Source organism: Salvelinus namaycush, chromosome 7, assembly GCF_016432855.1.
Source record: "Salvelinus namaycush isolate Seneca chromosome 7, SaNama_1.0, whole genome shotgun sequence".
NCBI lineage: Eukaryota > Metazoa > Chordata > Actinopteri > Salmoniformes > Salmonidae > Salvelinus > Salvelinus namaycush.
Window position 1 is genome coordinate 12,516,872 of NC_052313.1, and position 18,543 is coordinate 12,535,414.

The 18,543-nt window shown below is 46.0% G+C and overlaps 1 protein-coding gene across 3 annotated transcripts in view; it reads right to left on the bottom strand.

Moving 5' to 3' along the window:
* Positions 1-8,133: 8,133 nt before the first annotated feature.
* The window catches only part of LOC120050979 (spermatogenesis-associated protein 13-like), a 32,926-nt gene continuing 22,516 nt past the window's right edge, over positions 8,134-18,543 (bottom strand). Inside the window, exons 6-14 of one of the 3 annotated variants that reach the window (XM_038997536.1) lie at positions 16,761-16,888; positions 11,895-12,074; positions 11,162-11,353; positions 10,273-10,452; positions 9,811-10,043; positions 9,557-9,686; positions 9,063-9,441; positions 8,856-8,930; positions 8,134-8,743 (exon numbers count right to left, since the gene is read on the bottom strand). In XM_038997536.1, coding sequence (XP_038853464.1) covers positions 8,565-8,743; positions 8,856-8,930; positions 9,063-9,441; positions 9,557-9,686; positions 9,811-10,043; positions 10,273-10,452; positions 11,162-11,353; positions 11,895-12,074; positions 16,761-16,888 — 1,676 coding nt within the window. In that variant the 3' untranslated portion in view covers positions 8,134-8,564. Of the gene's footprint in view, positions 8,744-8,855; positions 8,931-9,062; positions 9,442-9,556; positions 9,687-9,810; positions 10,044-10,272; positions 10,453-11,161; positions 11,354-11,894; positions 12,075-16,760; positions 16,892-18,543 lie in introns of all 3 variants that reach the window. The other 2 variants (XM_038997535.1, XM_038997537.1) reach the window with 2 other exon arrangements.

The following is an 18,543-nucleotide window of genomic DNA, read 5'->3' on the forward strand; positions in this document are numbered from 1 at the left end:
GATGGGGGGGGTAACAGTTAATAATGATGTCAGTGACAGGGGACTGGTATGATGGGGGGGTAACAGTTATTAATGATGTCAGTGACAGGGGACTGGTATGATGGGGGGGGGGGGGTAACAGTTATTAATGATGTCAGTAACAGGGGACTGGTATGATGGGGGGGGGGGTGTAACAGTTATTAATGATGTCAGTAACAGGGGGACTGGTATGATGATGGGGGGGTAACAGTTAATAATGATGTCAGTAACAGGGGACTGGTATGATGGGGGGGTAACAGTTAATAATGATGTCAGTGACAGGGGACTGGTATGATGGGGGGGTAACAGTTAATAATGATGTCAGTGACAGGGGACTGGTATGATGGGGGGTAACAGTTATTAATGATGTCAGTGACAGGGGACTGGTATGATGGGGGGGTAACAGTTAATAATGATGTCAGTGACAGGGGACTGGTATGATGGGGGGTAACAGTTATTAATGATGTCAGTGACAGGGGACTGGTATGATGGGGGGGTAACAGTTAATAATGATGTCAGTGACAGGGGACTGGTATGATGGGGGGGTAACAGTTAATAATGATGTCAGTGACAGGGGACTGGTATGATGATGGGGGGGTAACAGTTAATAATGATGTCAGTGACAGGGGACTGGTATGATGATGGGGGGGGGTAACAGTTAATAATGATGTCAGTGACAGGGGACTGGTATGATGGGGGGGGTAACAGTTAATAATGATGTCAGTAACATGGGACTGGTATGATGGGGGGGGGGGGGTGTAACAGTTAATAATGATGTCAGTGACAGGGGACTGGTATGATGGGGGGGTAACAGTTAATAATGATGTCAGTGACAGGGGACTGGTATGATGGGGGGGTAACAGTTATTAATGATGTCAGTGACAGGGGACTGGTATGATGTGGGGGGGGGGGGGGGTAACAGTTAATAATGATGTCAGTGACAGGAGGACTGGTATGATGGGGGGGTAACAGTTAATAATGATGTCAGTGACAGGGGACTGGTATGATGGGGGGTAACAGTTAATAATGATGTCAGTGACAGGGGACTGGTATGATGATGGGGGGGTAACAGTTAATAATGATGTCAGTGACAGGGGACTGGTATGATGGGGGGGTAACAGTTAATAATGATGTCAGTGACAGGGGACTGGTATGATGATGGGGGGGTAACAGTTAATAATGATGTCAGTAACAGGGGACTGGTATGATGGGGGGGGTAACAGTTAATAATGATGTCAGTAACAGGGGACTGGTATGATGGGGGGGGGGGGGGGGGGTAACAGTTAATAATGATGTCAGTAACAGGGGACTGGTATGATGTGGGGGGGGGGTAACAGTTAATAATGATGTCAGTAACAGGGGACTGGTATGATGGGGGGGTAACAGTTATTAATGATGTCAGTAACAGGGGACTGGTATGATGATGGGGGGGTAACAGTTATTAATGATGTCAGTGACAGGGGACTGGTATGATGATGGGGGGGTAACAGTTATTAATGATGTCAGTGACAGGGGACTGGTATGATGATGGGGGGGTAACAGTTATTAATGATGTCAGTGACAGGGGACTGGTATGATGATGGGGGGGTAACAGTTATTAATGATGTCAGTGACAGGGGACTGGTATGATGATTGGGGGGTAACAGTTAATAATGATGTCAGTAACAGGGGACTGGTATGATGGGGGGGTAACAGTTATTAATGATGTCAGTAACAGGGGACTGGTATGATGGGGGGGGTAACAGTTATTAATGATGTCAGTAACAGGGGACTGGTATGATGGGGGGGTAACAGTTATTAATGATGTCAGTAACAGGGGACTAGTATGGTGGGGGGGTAACAGTTATTAATGATGTCAGTGAGAGGGACTGGTATGATGGGGGGGGGGTAACAGTTATTAATGATGTCAGTGAGAGGGACTGGTATGATGGGGGGGGGTGTAACAGTTAATAATGATGTCAGTAACATGGGACTGGTATGAGGGGGGGGGGGGGGGGGGTAAACAGTTATTAATGATGTCAGTGACAGGGGACTGGTATGATGGGGGGGGTAACAGTTATTAATGATGTCAGTGACAGGGGACTGGTATGATGGGGGGGGGGGTAACAGTTAATAATGATGTCAGTGACAGGGGACTGGTATGATGGGGGGGTAACAGTTATTAATGATGTCAGTAACAGGGGACTGGTATGATGGGGGATAACAGTTAATAATATCAGTGACAGGGGGACTGGTGTGATGGGGGGGGGGGGGGGGTGTGTAACAGTTAATAATGATGTCAGTAACAGGGGGACTGGTATGATGGGGGATAACAGTTAATAATATCAGTGACAGGGGGACTGGTATGATGGGGGGGGGGGGGGGGGTGTAACAGTTAATAATGATGTCAGTGACAGGGGACTAGTATGATGGGGGGGGTAACAGTTAATAATGATTTCAGTGACAGGGGGACGTATGGTGGGGGGGTAACAGTTAATAATGATTTCAGTGACAGGGGACTGGTATGATGGGGGGGGGGGGTAACAGTTAATAATGATTTCAGTGACAGGGGACGTATGATGGGGGGTTAACAGTTAATAATGATTTCAGTGACAGGGGACTGGAATGATGGGGGGTAACAGTTAATAATGATGTCAGTGACAGGGGACTAGTATGATGGGGGGTAACAGTTATTAATGATGTCAGTGACAGGGGACTGGTATGATGGGGGGTAACAGTTGATAATGATATCAGTGACAGGGGACTGGTATGATTGGGGGTAACAGTTAATAATGATGTCAATGACAGGGGACTAGTATGATGGAAGGGGGGTGTAACAGTTATTAATGATGTCAGTAACAGGGGACTGGTATGATGGGGGGGTAACAGTTAATAATGATGTCAGTGACAGGGGGACTGGTATGATGGGGGATAACAGTTATTAATGATGTCAGTGACAGGGGACTGGTATGATGTGTGGGGGGGGGGGGGGGGGGGGGGGTAACAGTTAATAATGATGTCAGTGACAGGAGGACTGGTATGATGGAAGGGGGGTGTAAAATTTATTAATGATATCAGTGACAGGGGACTGGTACGATGGGGGGGGGGGTAACAGTTAATAATGATATCAGTGACGGGGACTGGTATGATGGGGGATAACAGTTTATAAGGATGTCAGTGACGGGGACAGGTACGATGAGGGGGGGGGGGGGGGAATCGTTAATAATGATTCCCCCTTACCTAACAGGCATCCACTCCTCTCTGCAGGTTGTCAGCACACAGCAGCTTGGGAGTGACAGCATCGTCATCGGGACACAGTGATGCTTTACATCATAGTTCAGTTACAGACAGTAAAAAAATGTCTGTTTACTGCCAGGTACCCAACATCAGGCATTATCCCTGGACAGCCCTTACCATCCTCTATCAGGACCCCCCAGCCTGTGACGTAGCAGCTGGCCCAGATGGTGAAGGCGTGGGAGGGGGCAATGTCGTAATCACAGCTGAGCTGGTCGTACTGGGAGTGGAGGATGATATGATGAGTCTGTCTGGTTGCGGCAGAGTTACTGGCTGTGTTCCTCACACACATGCCCATGCAGGCAAGCCACGACCGCACGTCTGAACATGCACGCACGCGCACACACACACACACACACATACACAGAGTCAAACACACACACTTGCGCACACACACACACGCACACACACGGAAGCAAACACATTTACAAAGGTACTACATACATTAACAGTGATTTTTTTCAGGAAGTGTTTCATGGTGTTTCACATCAAGGGCTCACCTGAAGACACTAATTCCTGAACAATATGAGAAGCGTTTAACTTAAATGATTCATTCAATTTTTCAACTGAACGTGACAGTGATGTGATGTCACAGTGACATCACAACACCAGAGCACCTAGTGGAACCTGCAACCTGAACACAAAATGCCTGTTCTTTCTTGTGTGTGTGTGACTGCAGATGACTTATTAGGACTTTTCACCCTATTAACCTTACCATATACAGTATATGAACCTGCCTGATGGTGTCTCTCCTCTCCCCTCCCAATTCCTAGCACTCTCTCATAATACCCATCTCGTTGAATCCTGATCCCTTCCTCTCCATCAATCTCAGCCATTCAGCAGTTCCCCTCTTTTTCTGTCTCCACCCCTGCCCCTAAATCCATCTCCTACCCTTCTCTCTTCTCACTCCTCCCAATACCCTCCCCCCTCTTTTTTCTCTCTCCATCCTCACTCCCCTCACTCCCCTCACTTCTCTCTCCTCATTCTTCCCTCACTTCTCTCTCCTTACTCTTCCCTCACTCCTCCCAATCCCTTCCCCTCTCTCTCTCCTCACTCTTCCCTCACAATCCCTTCCCCTCTCTCACTCCCCCTCTCTCCATCTCTTACTCCTATCTATCTATCCTCCTCCTCTGTCTGGCTGTGGTCTCGGTCTCTCTTTCTCTGTCTCTGTCTCTCTCTGTCGCTCTCGGTCTCTGTCTCTCTCTTTGTCTCAGGCAGTGAGACACAGAGCAGCTAATTGTGTGAAAGCCACACAGACAATGTTTCTTCCTCTCACTCCAGCTGCCTAGGCCCTGCTGTACTCACATACGCTGGGCTTACGCTGGGCTTCCTCCTCGTCACTGAAAAGGGACCAGTCCCTAGGGGCCTCGGACCTCAGGGCCCCAGGACTAACACACACAGACCTGGGATCCTGTTACACACCCGGTATCCTGTTACACACCCGCTTTACAGTCAACACTGAGACACAGAGAAGGAAGAAGTGGTTGTGGGGAGAGAAAGATGGGAGCGGAGAAGGGAAAGAGAAACCAGCAGCCTTCCTGAGTGGAATCAGTACCACTGCCAAAGAAATTATTTAAAATGCCAAATAGATGCATAGCATTCAGTATGCTCTAAAATGTTCTAATCTAGACTGACATTCTGAGAGAGTGAGAGAGGGAAGCATCCTCTGACAGCATCACAGGATAGGACAGGACAAGGACAGGACAGAATAGGATAATGACAGGTTAGGATAGGATAGGACATGATGGGACAAGGACAGGACAAGGACAGGACAAGGACAGGTTTTGGATTTATTGAACGTATGCGTCAAACTGTATGTGTAGACAACTTGACAGAAATGGTAGCAGAAGGTGAATGTTGAACTTTTGTTGCATACACATCCAGATGATGCTGCGTACTATTTTGCGCAATGACGTTGTCGGTTTGATCGAAGCGACAGGATAGGATAGGACAAGGACAGGATAGGACAAGGTCAGGGAAAGGCTGGGACAGGACTAACCAAAGGACAGGATGGGATAGGACAAGGACAGGATAGGACAAGGTCAGGGAAAGGCTGGGACAGGACTAACCAAAGGACAGGATGGGATAGGACAAGGACAGGATAGGACAAGGTCAGGGAAAGGCTGGGACAGGACTAACCAAAGGACAGGATGGGATAGGACAAGGATAATAACATTAACATAATGGCTTAGAGCCTGGAGGCGGTACTATGGAGAGGCGGGGTTAGTCATGTCCAATGGGAAGCTCATGTTGGAAAATCCCACGCTGTCCTGTCCAAGGTAGAACACTGTGCAGAGCTTGGAGCCAAACACATTATTGTTACCATGTTTAAAATAAAAACATTAATTGAAGCATCGCTTATAAGACGATTTATAAAAAGGGAGGGTTTGATCCGCAGCCAAGGGGCTACACACACACACACACACACATACTAGGGCTGTCACGTCTGCTCCCGCTCTTCCCCCCCTGGTGCCAGGCTCCCCAGAATTGCGCTGACTGAGTCTCTGAGGACAGATCACACAAACTCACCATTAATGAGTCTTCATGCTGGTGAGGACTAAGTCTCTGAGGATATCTCCCACACACTCACCATTAATATGGAGTCTTCAGTCGAATATTTAAAGCAGTAGGCTGGATCATATGGGAAAACTGTACAGGTTGCAGCACGAGGTATGTGGTCAGTTTTCATGTATCAAAGTAACGCCATCGTTTGTAATCTCAAACCGCGCGCAACACTTAACCTATCGTGATATGGCAACGAAAATGGAAATGACTCCTTTATAGTAGTCAGTCACACACTGAAATTGCATGTATTCTTAGTGAATGGCCTAAAGCCTACGTTTTCGATTTAAGTAGGCTACTTAAAGAACATTTTATGGAGACCACTCGGTTGATATGGCTGCACAATGACCGTTCTACTAGTCACTGAGGCCTAACCTAATTTGGTTAAATATTCCATTTATTCCCATTAATCTACACTAGGTAACGTTCCAAGAATATGCTATAATTACACTAGCACTGTCCCCTTGAGACGTATTGCCATATCTGTAATCTCCACCTGTCTGCCCGTCCCCGCGCTCTTTCCCACGACACTGGCACAGCGACATTAATTACCTCGCGCCTTTCATATAACGGGATCGTTCGCTTCAGAGTGCCATCTGTCATTTATACTCTTCCATTCTCTTAAAAGGTAAAAACTAGATTTGGTTAAAGGCAGGCCTGTGTAGGCTACTATCTAAACCGTGCTGCTGTGGGGGCCTCGCTATCTACCGAGCCGCCAGGTGACCGTAACCAGATCCGACCGCACAGATGAACCACTGTGGGAACCAGTGACCACACAGAATGCAACGTGACCTGCGCCAGATACTGTTAGCTGGGGCTCATTCAGTGGGATCATCTGTGATATAATTCATCTGATTATAACAGATATGTGTATGGTACATTTCCCCAGTAACCTAAGTACCTGAGGGGTAAACAAAGCAGGATCACACTCAGTCAGTCCCCGCTTCCATCATCGTGGAACATCTCTTCTGCGCTCTACCTGCACAAGCACTGTTCATAACACTAACCGTTAACACCCTTCTTTGGCAGAGATAATGTTGCAGGTTTTAAAGCTTATTTCCTGCAATTCTACACATTTTGTCATGAGGTGCAGGTACATTTTTGCGTTTTAAAGCTAATTTTCTTGCAATGCTATTCTTTTTGCATTCATGTGATATTCGATTGACAAACACAATCTATGGGCTCAAAAACGTAGCTAAAAAACATTAGCTGACATGGGCTAGTTGATATGGACTTTTCTGATAAGCTAGAAATAGCTCTCGAAGGTCTGCAATGACAAGAGGATTCTACTTGTGCATTCCACTATTACAACTTCTAGATTAAGTTGAAATCAGGGCATGTGCGCACTATCTTGAAAATAAAGTCTGATTATTTATCTGGCGGGATCAGATACAATTATATTCCACTTAGAGATCATTTTCAAAACAAGGCTCCTTTTTTCACAACCAACATCACTTGCATTTGGTACTTTTTGTACAAGAGTTTATTTGCAACAGTGATAACAGGGTTAGTGCGTGTGTACACTGTCCTGTGTGTGCGTGCGTGCGTACACTGTCCTGTGTGTGTGTGTGTGTGTGCGCGTGCGTGCGTACACTGTCCTACATTTACATTTTAGTCATTTAGCAGACGCTCTTATCCAGAGCGACTTACAGTAGAGTGCATACATTTTATTACATTTTACATACTGAGACAAGGTGTGTGTGTGTGCTGTGTGTGTGTGTGTGCGCGTGCGTGCGTACACTGTCCTGTGTGTGTGTGTGTGCGCGTGCGTGCGTACACTGTCCTGTGTGTGTGTGTGTGCGCGTGCGTGCGTACACTGTCCTGTGTGTGTGTGTGTGTGCGCGTGCGTGCGTACACTGTCCTGTGTGTGTGTGTGTGTGCGCGTGCGTGCGTACACTGTCCTGTGTGTGTGCGCGTGCGTACACTGTCCTGTGGGTACACTGTCCTGTGGGTACACTGTCCTGTGGGTACACTGTCCTGTGGGTACACTGTCCTGTGGGTACACTGTCCTGTGGGTACACTGTCCTGTGGGTACACTGTCCTGTGGGTACACTGTCTTGTGGGTACACTGTCTTGTGGGTACACTGTCTTGTGGGTACACTGTCCTGTGGGTACACTGTCCTGTGGGTACACTGTCCTGTGGGTACACTGTCCTGTGGGTACACTGTCCTGTGGGTACACTGTCCTGTGGGTACACTGTCCTGTGTGTGGGTTGTGCTTTCACTAGCAGTCTAACTCCAACAGGGTCCAGCCTCAGAGAAATAAACTAAAACCAAGATATCAGGTAAATATTCGAAAGGTAATTTAAAAGCTGAACGTGTAGTACATCATTGCCATAATTACTATAATACAGGTTTCTGCTAGGCGGTTGGGTGTAAAGGAATCTCAGACTACAAAAGCAGTATCTTCACCACACCAGCAACATGGAGGGGTGTCCGTCTGTATGTATATTAACAAGTCCAGGCACTGATTTAACTAGACAAATAAAAACAGACATAAAAATAATGCTCAAACAATACAGAAACAAAACACACAGATATATTGACACTAAGAGGCAACACAAACACATTGATAAAACACACATTACACAAAGCAGTACGCGCATAGATACTGTCCTGTGGGTCCATAACTGTACGTTTTTATCAGGAGTTATCAGGACGATTCTAGGTGTGGTGAGACCATTCTGAGTCAGGACCAGACGGGGGGGGTCCTCACTTCCTGAAGAAGGCGTGTCGGGTGAAGGTGTACCACAGGTGGGCGGGCTTTCGCTTGGGCTCGGCCAATGTGAACACCTGCTGCTGAGGCACGCTGGTTGGCACGGTAACGTGGCGCTGGTGAATTGGATGCAGGGGCTGGTGGTGGGGCGGGACAGTGCCAGAGTAGCCAATGGCTGTGGAGGAAATAGAAAACAACATTTAAAGCATTATTTGCAATAGTGATGAATCCAAAACCACATGCACAGCAATCGTAAGAACACAAAAGCCTGATTTATTAACGCTTACTCTTAATTTTCCCTTGTCGGGATTTCCTCGCATTGAAGATTGCTTGTTTTCGCTGCGTTTCACTGATCTTCATTCCTGTCATGAAAGAATACCAGACAATCAAATGTCATTCAACATGCACGGACACATTCTCCTCTTCCCAAGAACCCCTCCTCTCGTCATCTCCTCTTTCCTTTCCCTCCTCCATCTCTCCTTTCCACCCCTCACCCATTTCTTGGTCCTCCTGTACCCTCCGTCTCTCCCTGGCAAAGGCCTGCAGCCAGCGCTGTCTGTCCTGGGGCTTTCTGCAGCAGAGGTAACACAGGGTCTCCAGAGTGGAGCTGTTCCGGAGCCGCAGGGCGTTCTTCAGCGAGATGCCCAGCTCAGGGTCCCTGCCGTCGGGCATCTCCAGCAGCTCTGTGTGGTCCATGTCCAGGCGCCCGCGGTAGTACAGCAGGTCGCGGCGCAGCACGTCCTTCTTACAGAACACCAGCTGGTGGTCGAACAGGAAGAAGCTGCGCTGCTGTGTCTTGCTGCCCTGGCAGACGATCCGGGTCAGCTCTCCAGAGTGGATCAGCTCCGAGCTGCGCTCCAACACGTCTGCTCCCTGAAAGGAACAATGACAGACAGACATTCATTAGGTTGAGTTGCATTCGTTGTTAGATCACACAGTGATGACATCTGCCTGCTACAGTAATAATACACCTGGAAGACTGTCTCACCTCCCAGCGTAGGATGGCCACTTGCCAGTGAGCGATGGCGTCAACACTCTCCAGCCGCCTCTTCCCCTCATTGATGAGGCTCGCCACGTTCTTCATCGCCTCGTACGCATCACTCACTCCACCGTAGTCACTACAGCACACAACATCAACAGCATTGGAGAGTGTGAAAAGGTTTGTGTGTATATGTATATATATATATATACACACACACGTGGGTGTTGTGAAGTTTGTAAAGTGTGTGTGTTGTGGCTTACCTGTGGTCTTTGGGAGTGTATTTGAGCAGCTCTCCCAGCTGCAGGGGGTACTTGCAGATCTTCTGGACGGGCGTGAGCAGGAAGCCGGCGATGGAGATGTCAATCATCTGCTGCAGCAGCCGGCAGGCCTCAAAGAAGTGCTTGTACCTGCCCAGCTTCATGAGGCGCTGTAGCTCCCCACACGCTGCAGGGTGGGTGTTACAGTACTCAGAGTAGATGGAAAAACCCTCCCCCTGAGAGAGGGGAGAGAGAGAGGGAAGAGAGAGGAGAGAGAGGGGAGAGAGAGGAGAAAGAGAAGAGAGAGGGAAGAGAAAGAGACAGTTAAATAAAACCTTACCAAATAGGGATGTGACTGCTTTGAAATGTATTTCGTGAAATGTTTTGGAAAAATGCTGTATTCAGTAATACAATCTGTGTATGTGTGTGACTGTGTAGAAAGGCAGAATCAACGGTAGAACGTACCTGTAAGAGGAAACAGGCTCCTATCTCACTGAGGTGAGGCTGATCTGTGTTGTACTTCCTCTCCAGGTCTTTGAGGAACTGTCTCTGGAACTTGTAGATGTCCTCGATGTTACTGAAGATGGTCTTCAGCTGCAGCTCAGTGAACATGCCTGGGTTTTTACCACACTGACGGATATAGCCCTGGGAAAAGCATTAGATATTGTCAGAGGTTTTAGTTGTAACAAGGAATAACCGTTACTATGGAGATGCAGTCAACACAAGGTTTGTCCAGCAGGAGGAGCGCCAATGAAGCTGGTGAAAATCCAGAGCTTTAGGGAGATTGTCATTTAGGTAAGTCAGCCCTCTTCTCTCCTTGACTCCTCTCCTCCGTGACCCGGAAAATGATAAGTGGTCGAGAAGAGTGTCAAATCGAACACAACTCCCCTCCATTTCCTACTTCGACAGATGATGCACAAGAGTGTCCTTGTGGCAGATAGCAGGGAAGTGCTACGCCCCCTTTGAATCAGGTGTTCGTTCTCAAAGGAGTAAAGCATGCATACATAGAAAAATATGCTACTTATCCTTGTATCTATAAAATGTGTTGCACAACTAGTTACATTTGTTTTATCACTTTACACAATTATTCTGGAATTCCACCCGTTTAAACTTAATTTGCCGGATGACGATTGAGTGGAAAAGGAGAGTTTCATTTCATACAAATGCATTCGTTTCCACATTTCCTCTCCTCCGCTCCTCGATTACCTTTGTCTTCTCCTTGCCTCTTTTTGGAAAAATGGTCAGAGAGCAGGAGAGAAAAACAAACGTAAATTGTACCCTAGCGGTAATGTCAGTGACGATGGAGAGACATGGGTTAGGGTCGGTTAATGTTTATGGTCGAGCCCCCACCCACCTCACAGATGTCCCGGAGGTGTTTGATGTAGATGCGTTCTGTGTCCATGATCTCTTTGACCACGTTGGTCCTCATCTGGTGGCGGTGCTCAGCGCTGTGTGTGTCCCGGGGGGCAGTGTGTGGGTTCTCCTGGTCCAGAGCACAACGCTCTACACTCTCCGCTCCAGAATCCTCCTCCTGGTTCACACGCACCTGTCAAAATCACACACACGTTACCAGGTGAACCACAGTGTCACGCATCTGTAAATTAAACCCTGTTAACCCAACCTACATCCCTATGGTAACATGGTTACCATAGCTTGCCTAATTAAGATGCAACTGTAAATCAACACAAGTCACCAGGGGAACCCCCAAAACCCCCAAAACCTCTGAACCCACACTACCCTTTCCCTTGAACACACACTACTAAGGGGCTGGGTTGCAGCCAAGACAGCTGGCAGGGTCTAGCGTAAACATCAATTACACAGAGGGCAGAATGTCTACTTAAGACAAAACATGGACGCTTCTTGTATTTTCTTGCTTCCTGATCCAAGCCGATCATGTCAATGGCTTTTTCAGAAAGTTGTTTTTGACCTCTTTTTGCTTCATGACCTGACCTGTTAGTATCTTGTTGTTGTGAAAAAATATCAATAAAAACACAAAGAACTGTTACATAACTGACTTTGACAGATTTTTCTTTCTTTTCAATGCAACAGGGCTAGTGCACAAATGTGTTGACTCCATGTTGTCTTACCCTGACGAAGCTGGAGGGGAACCAGGCCTCCCTGTCTGCCCCCATGCCCCACCACCAGTCCTCGTGAGGGGCCTCAAGCACCCGGATCACATCCCCCGCCTTGAACGCCAGCTCCTGCTCCTCCATTGTCACATGGTCCCACAGGGCCTCTGCATACACAGCTTGACCCTGGCTGATCCACTGAGAGAGCGAGAGAAAAAAGGGGAAGAGAGAAGTGGAGGGTTACCGAGCTTATGTAATGACAGACACACACAAATAAATACAGAATTACATGCACAGCATACTCATGTCTGACACACAGATTACGCTTGGACTTGGGACACCAGAGCTGCATCCAAACTCAGACCAAAACTCAGACCAAAGCAGATCACACACACATCAGGAATTGCAGAAACGGCATATTGTCTTGGAGAGACATTTATCCAATGTTCCCACTAAGCTGCGCACATGCGCAGTAGCTCCCAGACCGCCGCGCAGAAATATCAGCCCACAGAGAGAAGTACGAGATTGAACTTCATTCAACGACTGGTCGATCTCCAAGGCATTCCTAGTCTACCGCCAAACATTTCTGTAAATAAATCAACAATTTGTATTTATTATGGAGTGGAAGTTAACACTATCAAGGTTTCTCTTTATTGTGGCAATTGTGATCGAATCAACCCAATATTATCCACGTTCAACGCAGCAAAACGAACTATGCAACAGCTTTTGTTGTAGACAGAACGCATCGAAGTAGGATTCTATTGCATTGACACGCACTACTCAGCCTGTACTCTACACAGACCGGTGCAGCATAAACAATCAGAGCTGCAGTAGGCCTACATGCAAATAGACCATTGCCATATATGGATCTGTACCATTTACTTTGAACTGGACTGTGTTTACAGCATGAGCGGTCGTGAGTAGGGCTGTGGCGGTCACAAAATTTTGTCTGCCGGTGATTGTCAAGCGAATAACTGTCAGTCTCACGGTAATTGACAAACACATTAAGCATCTCCTGGCTTCCACACATTTTAAAAAGCCTAATAAATCCATGTAATATAGCTTACACCTTCACAATAAATCCATTATTTATTTTAGACAGGTCTAAAGAAGCCTGATATGAAGAAAATGTAGTCTATATTTCAGAAGAACAGAATAGCATACTCTGAGTTGTCCTTATGTAGGTCCTGATCTGGCTATGCCATATGGCTGTGGGCTACACTAGTTCATTTAGCAGACAAGATTTGCTTATAATTCTGTAGCATTACTTTATAGTATGGTGAATACAATTGAACAAAGTATTTTCTCCAAACGATGGAGTGCCCACATTTGGCTATTCCGTGTTGAGCAGTTAAAGAAACAGTTATTCATATATGCTTAATTTAGATTTTTTAAATGTAACTTTAGTTGTTCTACAAACGTTGGGCTACAAGTTTTGATTATAAATGCATTGTAAGGCTGCATGATGAGACTAATGATCATTTGAAAAAAAATAGCTTGAAAGGCATGAGTTCTGTATTGTTTATGGCGCAGGCTGTACACTTCAATAGTCTCAGTCACAATTTGACACGCACTTGATAATGCCTCGAATTTCACGGCGGAATCCCCTTTGTGGCCGTAATGCACCCTAAAGAAATCCATTCCTTTTGCGGCCCGAAGTTCTGTGCCGTGCTCTTCTCTTTGAGTGTGCCGTGCAATCCGAAGAGTCTCTCACTCACACAGCTCTCCGTCAGCTGATCGGGTCTTTCTCACAGGCTACAAATTAAGACAGACACGTCGGGGACGCAACTTCTCACGTCCTTATCCAACTCCGAGGTGCATATTGAAGATATTGGAAGAACTGTTCACATTTACTTTGAAAAGCAAAAGCACGAGACTATGTTAATCTACTATCCCCCATAGTACAAAAGTAGACCTATTATGTGCGATAAATAAATATTAAAAAAATAAAAAATATAGTCTGGGACAGTTGCGTTAGAGCCCAAATTAATACAACCACTAGCATCAAAAAAACGTTTTAGATCAAAACGTTCAGCTTAAAATGTTGATAAACCATTAGGCTATTTCTTCATATTATAAGCGCAGCAATGCGCACACGGAAGTAGGCTATAAGTGTTAATGTTCCATTAGCGGAAAACACCATTATCAAAAGTGACCGCAAATGCAATTATGCATGTAATGCTTTTATTATAAATGGCGCATTTTTAATGGTGGAAATTATCTTCTCCAAACTCACATATGCCAGTTAGGCTCTACACCCCTTGTAAAGCAGATTAATGCGCATCATTTTAATTAGTTATTTGGCCACTTCAGTTGTGATACAAACCGTATTAAAACATATTGGCCTACGGGCTAGGCTACATAGGTGTGCAACTATGAAAAAGTCACAAAAAAGATGCATGGTTTCTTAGGCCGGGCATCATTCACAAGTGATAATATATTCGCTACCGTTCAAAAGTTTGGGGTCACTTTTGGGGTCAAAAGTTTGGGGTCAAAAACAAGGAAATATCCTTGTTTTTGAAAGAAAAGCAAATTTTTTTATCCATTAAAATAACATCAAATTGATCAGAAATACAGTGCAGACATTGTTAAATGTTGTAAGTGACTATTTTAGCTGGAAACGGCTGATTTTTAATGGAATATCTACATAGGTGTACAGAGGCCCATTATCAGCAACCATCACTCCTGTGTTCCAATGGCACACAGGCAGAGGCAGAGTTGCAAAGAAAAAGCCATATCTCAGACTGGCAAATAAACAGAAAAGACTAAGATGGGCAAAAGAACAGACACTGGACAGAGGAACTCTGCCTAGAAGGCAGCATCTCAGAGTTGCTAAGAGCAAATCAACAGTTCAATGAAAATAGTATAGGTGTGTGCCTTTTTCTTTGCAACTCTGCCTAGAAGGCCAGCATCCCGGAGTCGCCTATTCACGGTTGATGTTGAGACTGGTGTTTTGTGGGTACTATTTAATGAGGCTGCCAGTTGAGGACTCATGAGGTGTCTGTTTATCAAACTAGACACTAATGTAGTTTTCCTCTTGCTCAGTTGTGCACCGGGGACTCCAACTCCCTTTTCTATTCTGGTTAGATACAGTTTGCGCTCTTCTGTGAAGGGAGTAGTACACACCGTTGTACGAGATCTTCAATTTCTTGGCAATTTCTCACATGGAATAGCCTTCATTTCTCAGAACAAGGATAGACTGACGAGTTTCAGAAGAAAGGTCTTTGTTTCTGGCCATTTTGAGCATGTAATCGAACCAACCAATGCTAATGCTCCAGATGCTCAACTAGTGACCTAAGAAGGCCAGTTGTATTGCTTCTTTAAATCAAGACAACAGTTTTCAGCTGTGCTAACATAATTGCAAATGGGTTTTCTAATAATCAATTAGCCTTTTTGAAATTATAAACTTGGATTAGCTAACACAACGTGCCTTTGGAACACAGGAGTGATGGTTGCTGATAATGGGCCTCTGTACACCTATGTAGATATTCCATTAAAAAAAAAAATCTGCCGTTTCCAGCTACAATAGTCATTTACAACATTAACAATGTCTACACTGTATTTCTGATCAATTTGATGTTACTTTAATGGACAAAATGTGCTTTCCTTTCAAAAACAAGGACATTTGTAAGTGACCGCAAACTTTTGAGGTCTTATGCAATTGCATAGCCTATTGAAATAATGCGTAACATGAGCTCTCATGAAGTGTTTGATTAGATTTTCAAATATATTTGCATTGATGTCAGAGTGATTAGAGGGACAATAGAGTGCTGAGCACCAGGCAGTTAGCAAGTTCGGTACTAATGACCATCAGCAGCATCAGAGCTTGGAGAAGCCTAATCACCGTGACTAAAATGTCTTGTGGAATTTGACTGCCTTCATGACTCGTGACCGCCGGTGTGGCGGTAATACGGTCACCGCAACAGCCCTAGTTGTGAGTTGATGCGCTTGTTTTGAGATCAAAGCAAGAGCTGCATGTAGCCAATTGTGCACATTTAGTTAATATCCTTTGCTAGTTGGTGAGTTATTAGCCCAGTTATAGATACTATGTAGTCTGCAATAGGGGAGTGATTGCTTCCAACAAGAGCACAAAACGTGTACATTTCTAGACCTCTATGAAAAATGAGTCAAGTACATAGCTTTGTTTAGTCTTAAAGGGGCACTGTTGTATTTTGAGACAGGATTGAATAAGCTAAGTAGCCAATAGGCAGAGGGTAGCATAATTGTCTGATTTTCTGTAATAATGGTATGGAAATAATAATGCATTTTATTTTGTAGATTGGTTTCTTGCATCAAACAACAACTTTCAGTCACCTTGTCTGAATGACAAGTGGATAAACAGGTTAATGTCAAGCCCTGCATGTTTTTTCCAAAAGTCTCATGGAAGGTAGGCCTACATTGAACACCACATATTGGCTGCTACTGTAGGCTGAATGATAGAACAGCTATTTCCATGTTAAGATATTATCTTAACATCTCCATTGTTTTTGATGGTAGGCCATTCTGGTAGGCCTACATTATGATCAAATAGCCACAGTAGTCTACTTGAGCACTGTTAAAACTAACTAAAAACGGGTACAACCTCAGTGTTCAGAGTAAACGTGCTTCTACACCTGCATTGCTTGCTGTTTGGGGTTTTAGGCTGGGTTTCTGTACAGCACTTTGTGACATCAGCTGATGTAATAAGGGCTTTATAAGTACATTTGATTGAAATTTGATTGATAAACTCGCACTGGAAGTTGCACAGAATTTTCCCATCATTCAAGTTTGCGCTCAGCAGACCTGAAATTTGCTCAGTGCCAATTTTCTTTGGAGGGAACATTGGTTACATCTGATGCTGAATGCATCCTGCAATTTAACACATCAGGTAGATAAGCAGCACACCTGGCTGAGAGCAGACAGCCCCACCCCAGGCTGCAGGTACGTTGTGACATCACTGAGCTCATCGAAGCTCCCCTCCTCCTCACTCACACTGTCACCATCCACCGCTGCACAACACTCTGAGCCTCCGTCTGCTGTGGGGAGGAGAGAGTTAGTACAGTTACACACATCAGACATGCTCTCTCACACACACAGCAATCACTACACCAGGGATCATCATCTATATTCAGCCGCAGTCCGATTTGTTCTTGAGTGGATGGTCGGGGGGCTGCGACAATTACAAATAATTTGTAGAAGGCAAATTGACCGCAAGAATTCCAAACAGATATGTTTAACTAAAACAATCATTTCAAACCTTGTTTACATTTGTATACGATCACATTTCACTATTATGCGTAGGAAAATATTTCCTAAATTAAAATCAATTGGAGCTATATATACACTGCTCAAAAAAATAAAGGGAACACTTAAACAACACAATGTAACTCCAAGTCAATCACACTTCTGTGAAATCAAACTGTCCACTTAGGAAGCAACACTGATTGACAATACATTTCACATGCTGTTGTGCAAATGGAATAGACAAAAGGTGGAAATTATAGGCAAGTAGCAAGACACCCCCAATAAAGGAGTGGTTCTGCAGGTGGTGACCACAGACCACTTCTCAGTTCCTATGCTTCCTGGCTGATGTTTTGGTCACTTTTGAATGCTGGCGGTGCTTTCACTCTAGTGGTAGCATGAGACGGAGTCTACAACCCACACAAGTGGCTCAGGTAGTGCAGCTCATCCAGGATGGCACATCAATGCGAGCTGTGGCAAGAAGGTTTGCTGTGTCTGTCAGCGTAGTGCCCAGAGCATGGAGGCGCTACCAGGAGACAGGCCAGTACATCAGGAGACGTGGAGGAGGCCGTAGGAGGGCAACAACCCAGCAGCAGGACCGCTACCTCCGCCTTTGTGCAAGGAGGAGCACTGCCAGAGCCCTGCAAAATGACCTCCAGCAGGCCACAAATGTGCATGTGTCAGCATATGGTCTCACAAGGGGTCTGAGGATCTCATCTCGGTACCTAATGGCAGTCAGGCTACCTCTGGCGAGCACATGGAGGGCTGTGCGGCCCCACAAAGAAATGCCACCCCACACCATGACTGACCCACCGCCAAACCGGTCATGCTGGAGGATGTTGCAGGCAGCAGAACGTTCTCCACGGCGTCTCCAGACTCTGTCACATGTGCTCATGTGCTCAGTGTGAACCTGCTTTCATCTGTGAAGAGCACAGGGCGCCAGTGGCGAATTTGCCAATCTTGGTGTTCTCTGGCAAATGCCAAACGTCCTGCACGGTGTTGGGCTGTAAGCACAACCCCCACCTGTGGACGTCGGGCCCTCATACCACCCTCATGGAGTCTGTTTCTGACCGTTTGAGCAGACACATGCACATTTGTGGCCTGCTGGAGGTCATTTTGCAGGGCGCTGGCAGTGCACCTCCTTGCACAAAGGCGGAGGTAGCGGTCCTGCTGCTGGGTTGTTGCCCTCCTACGGCCTCCTCCACGTCTCCTGATGTACTGGCCTGTCTCCTGGTAGCGCCTCCATGCTCTGGACACTACGCTGACAGACACAGCAAACCTTCTTGCCACAGCTCGCATTGATGTGCCATCCTGGATGAACTGCACTACCTAAGCCACTTGTGTGGGTTGTAGACTCCGTCTCATGCTACCACTAGAGTGAAAGCACCGCCAGCATTCAAAAGTGACCAAAACATCAGCCAGGAAGCATAGGAACTGAGAAGTGGTC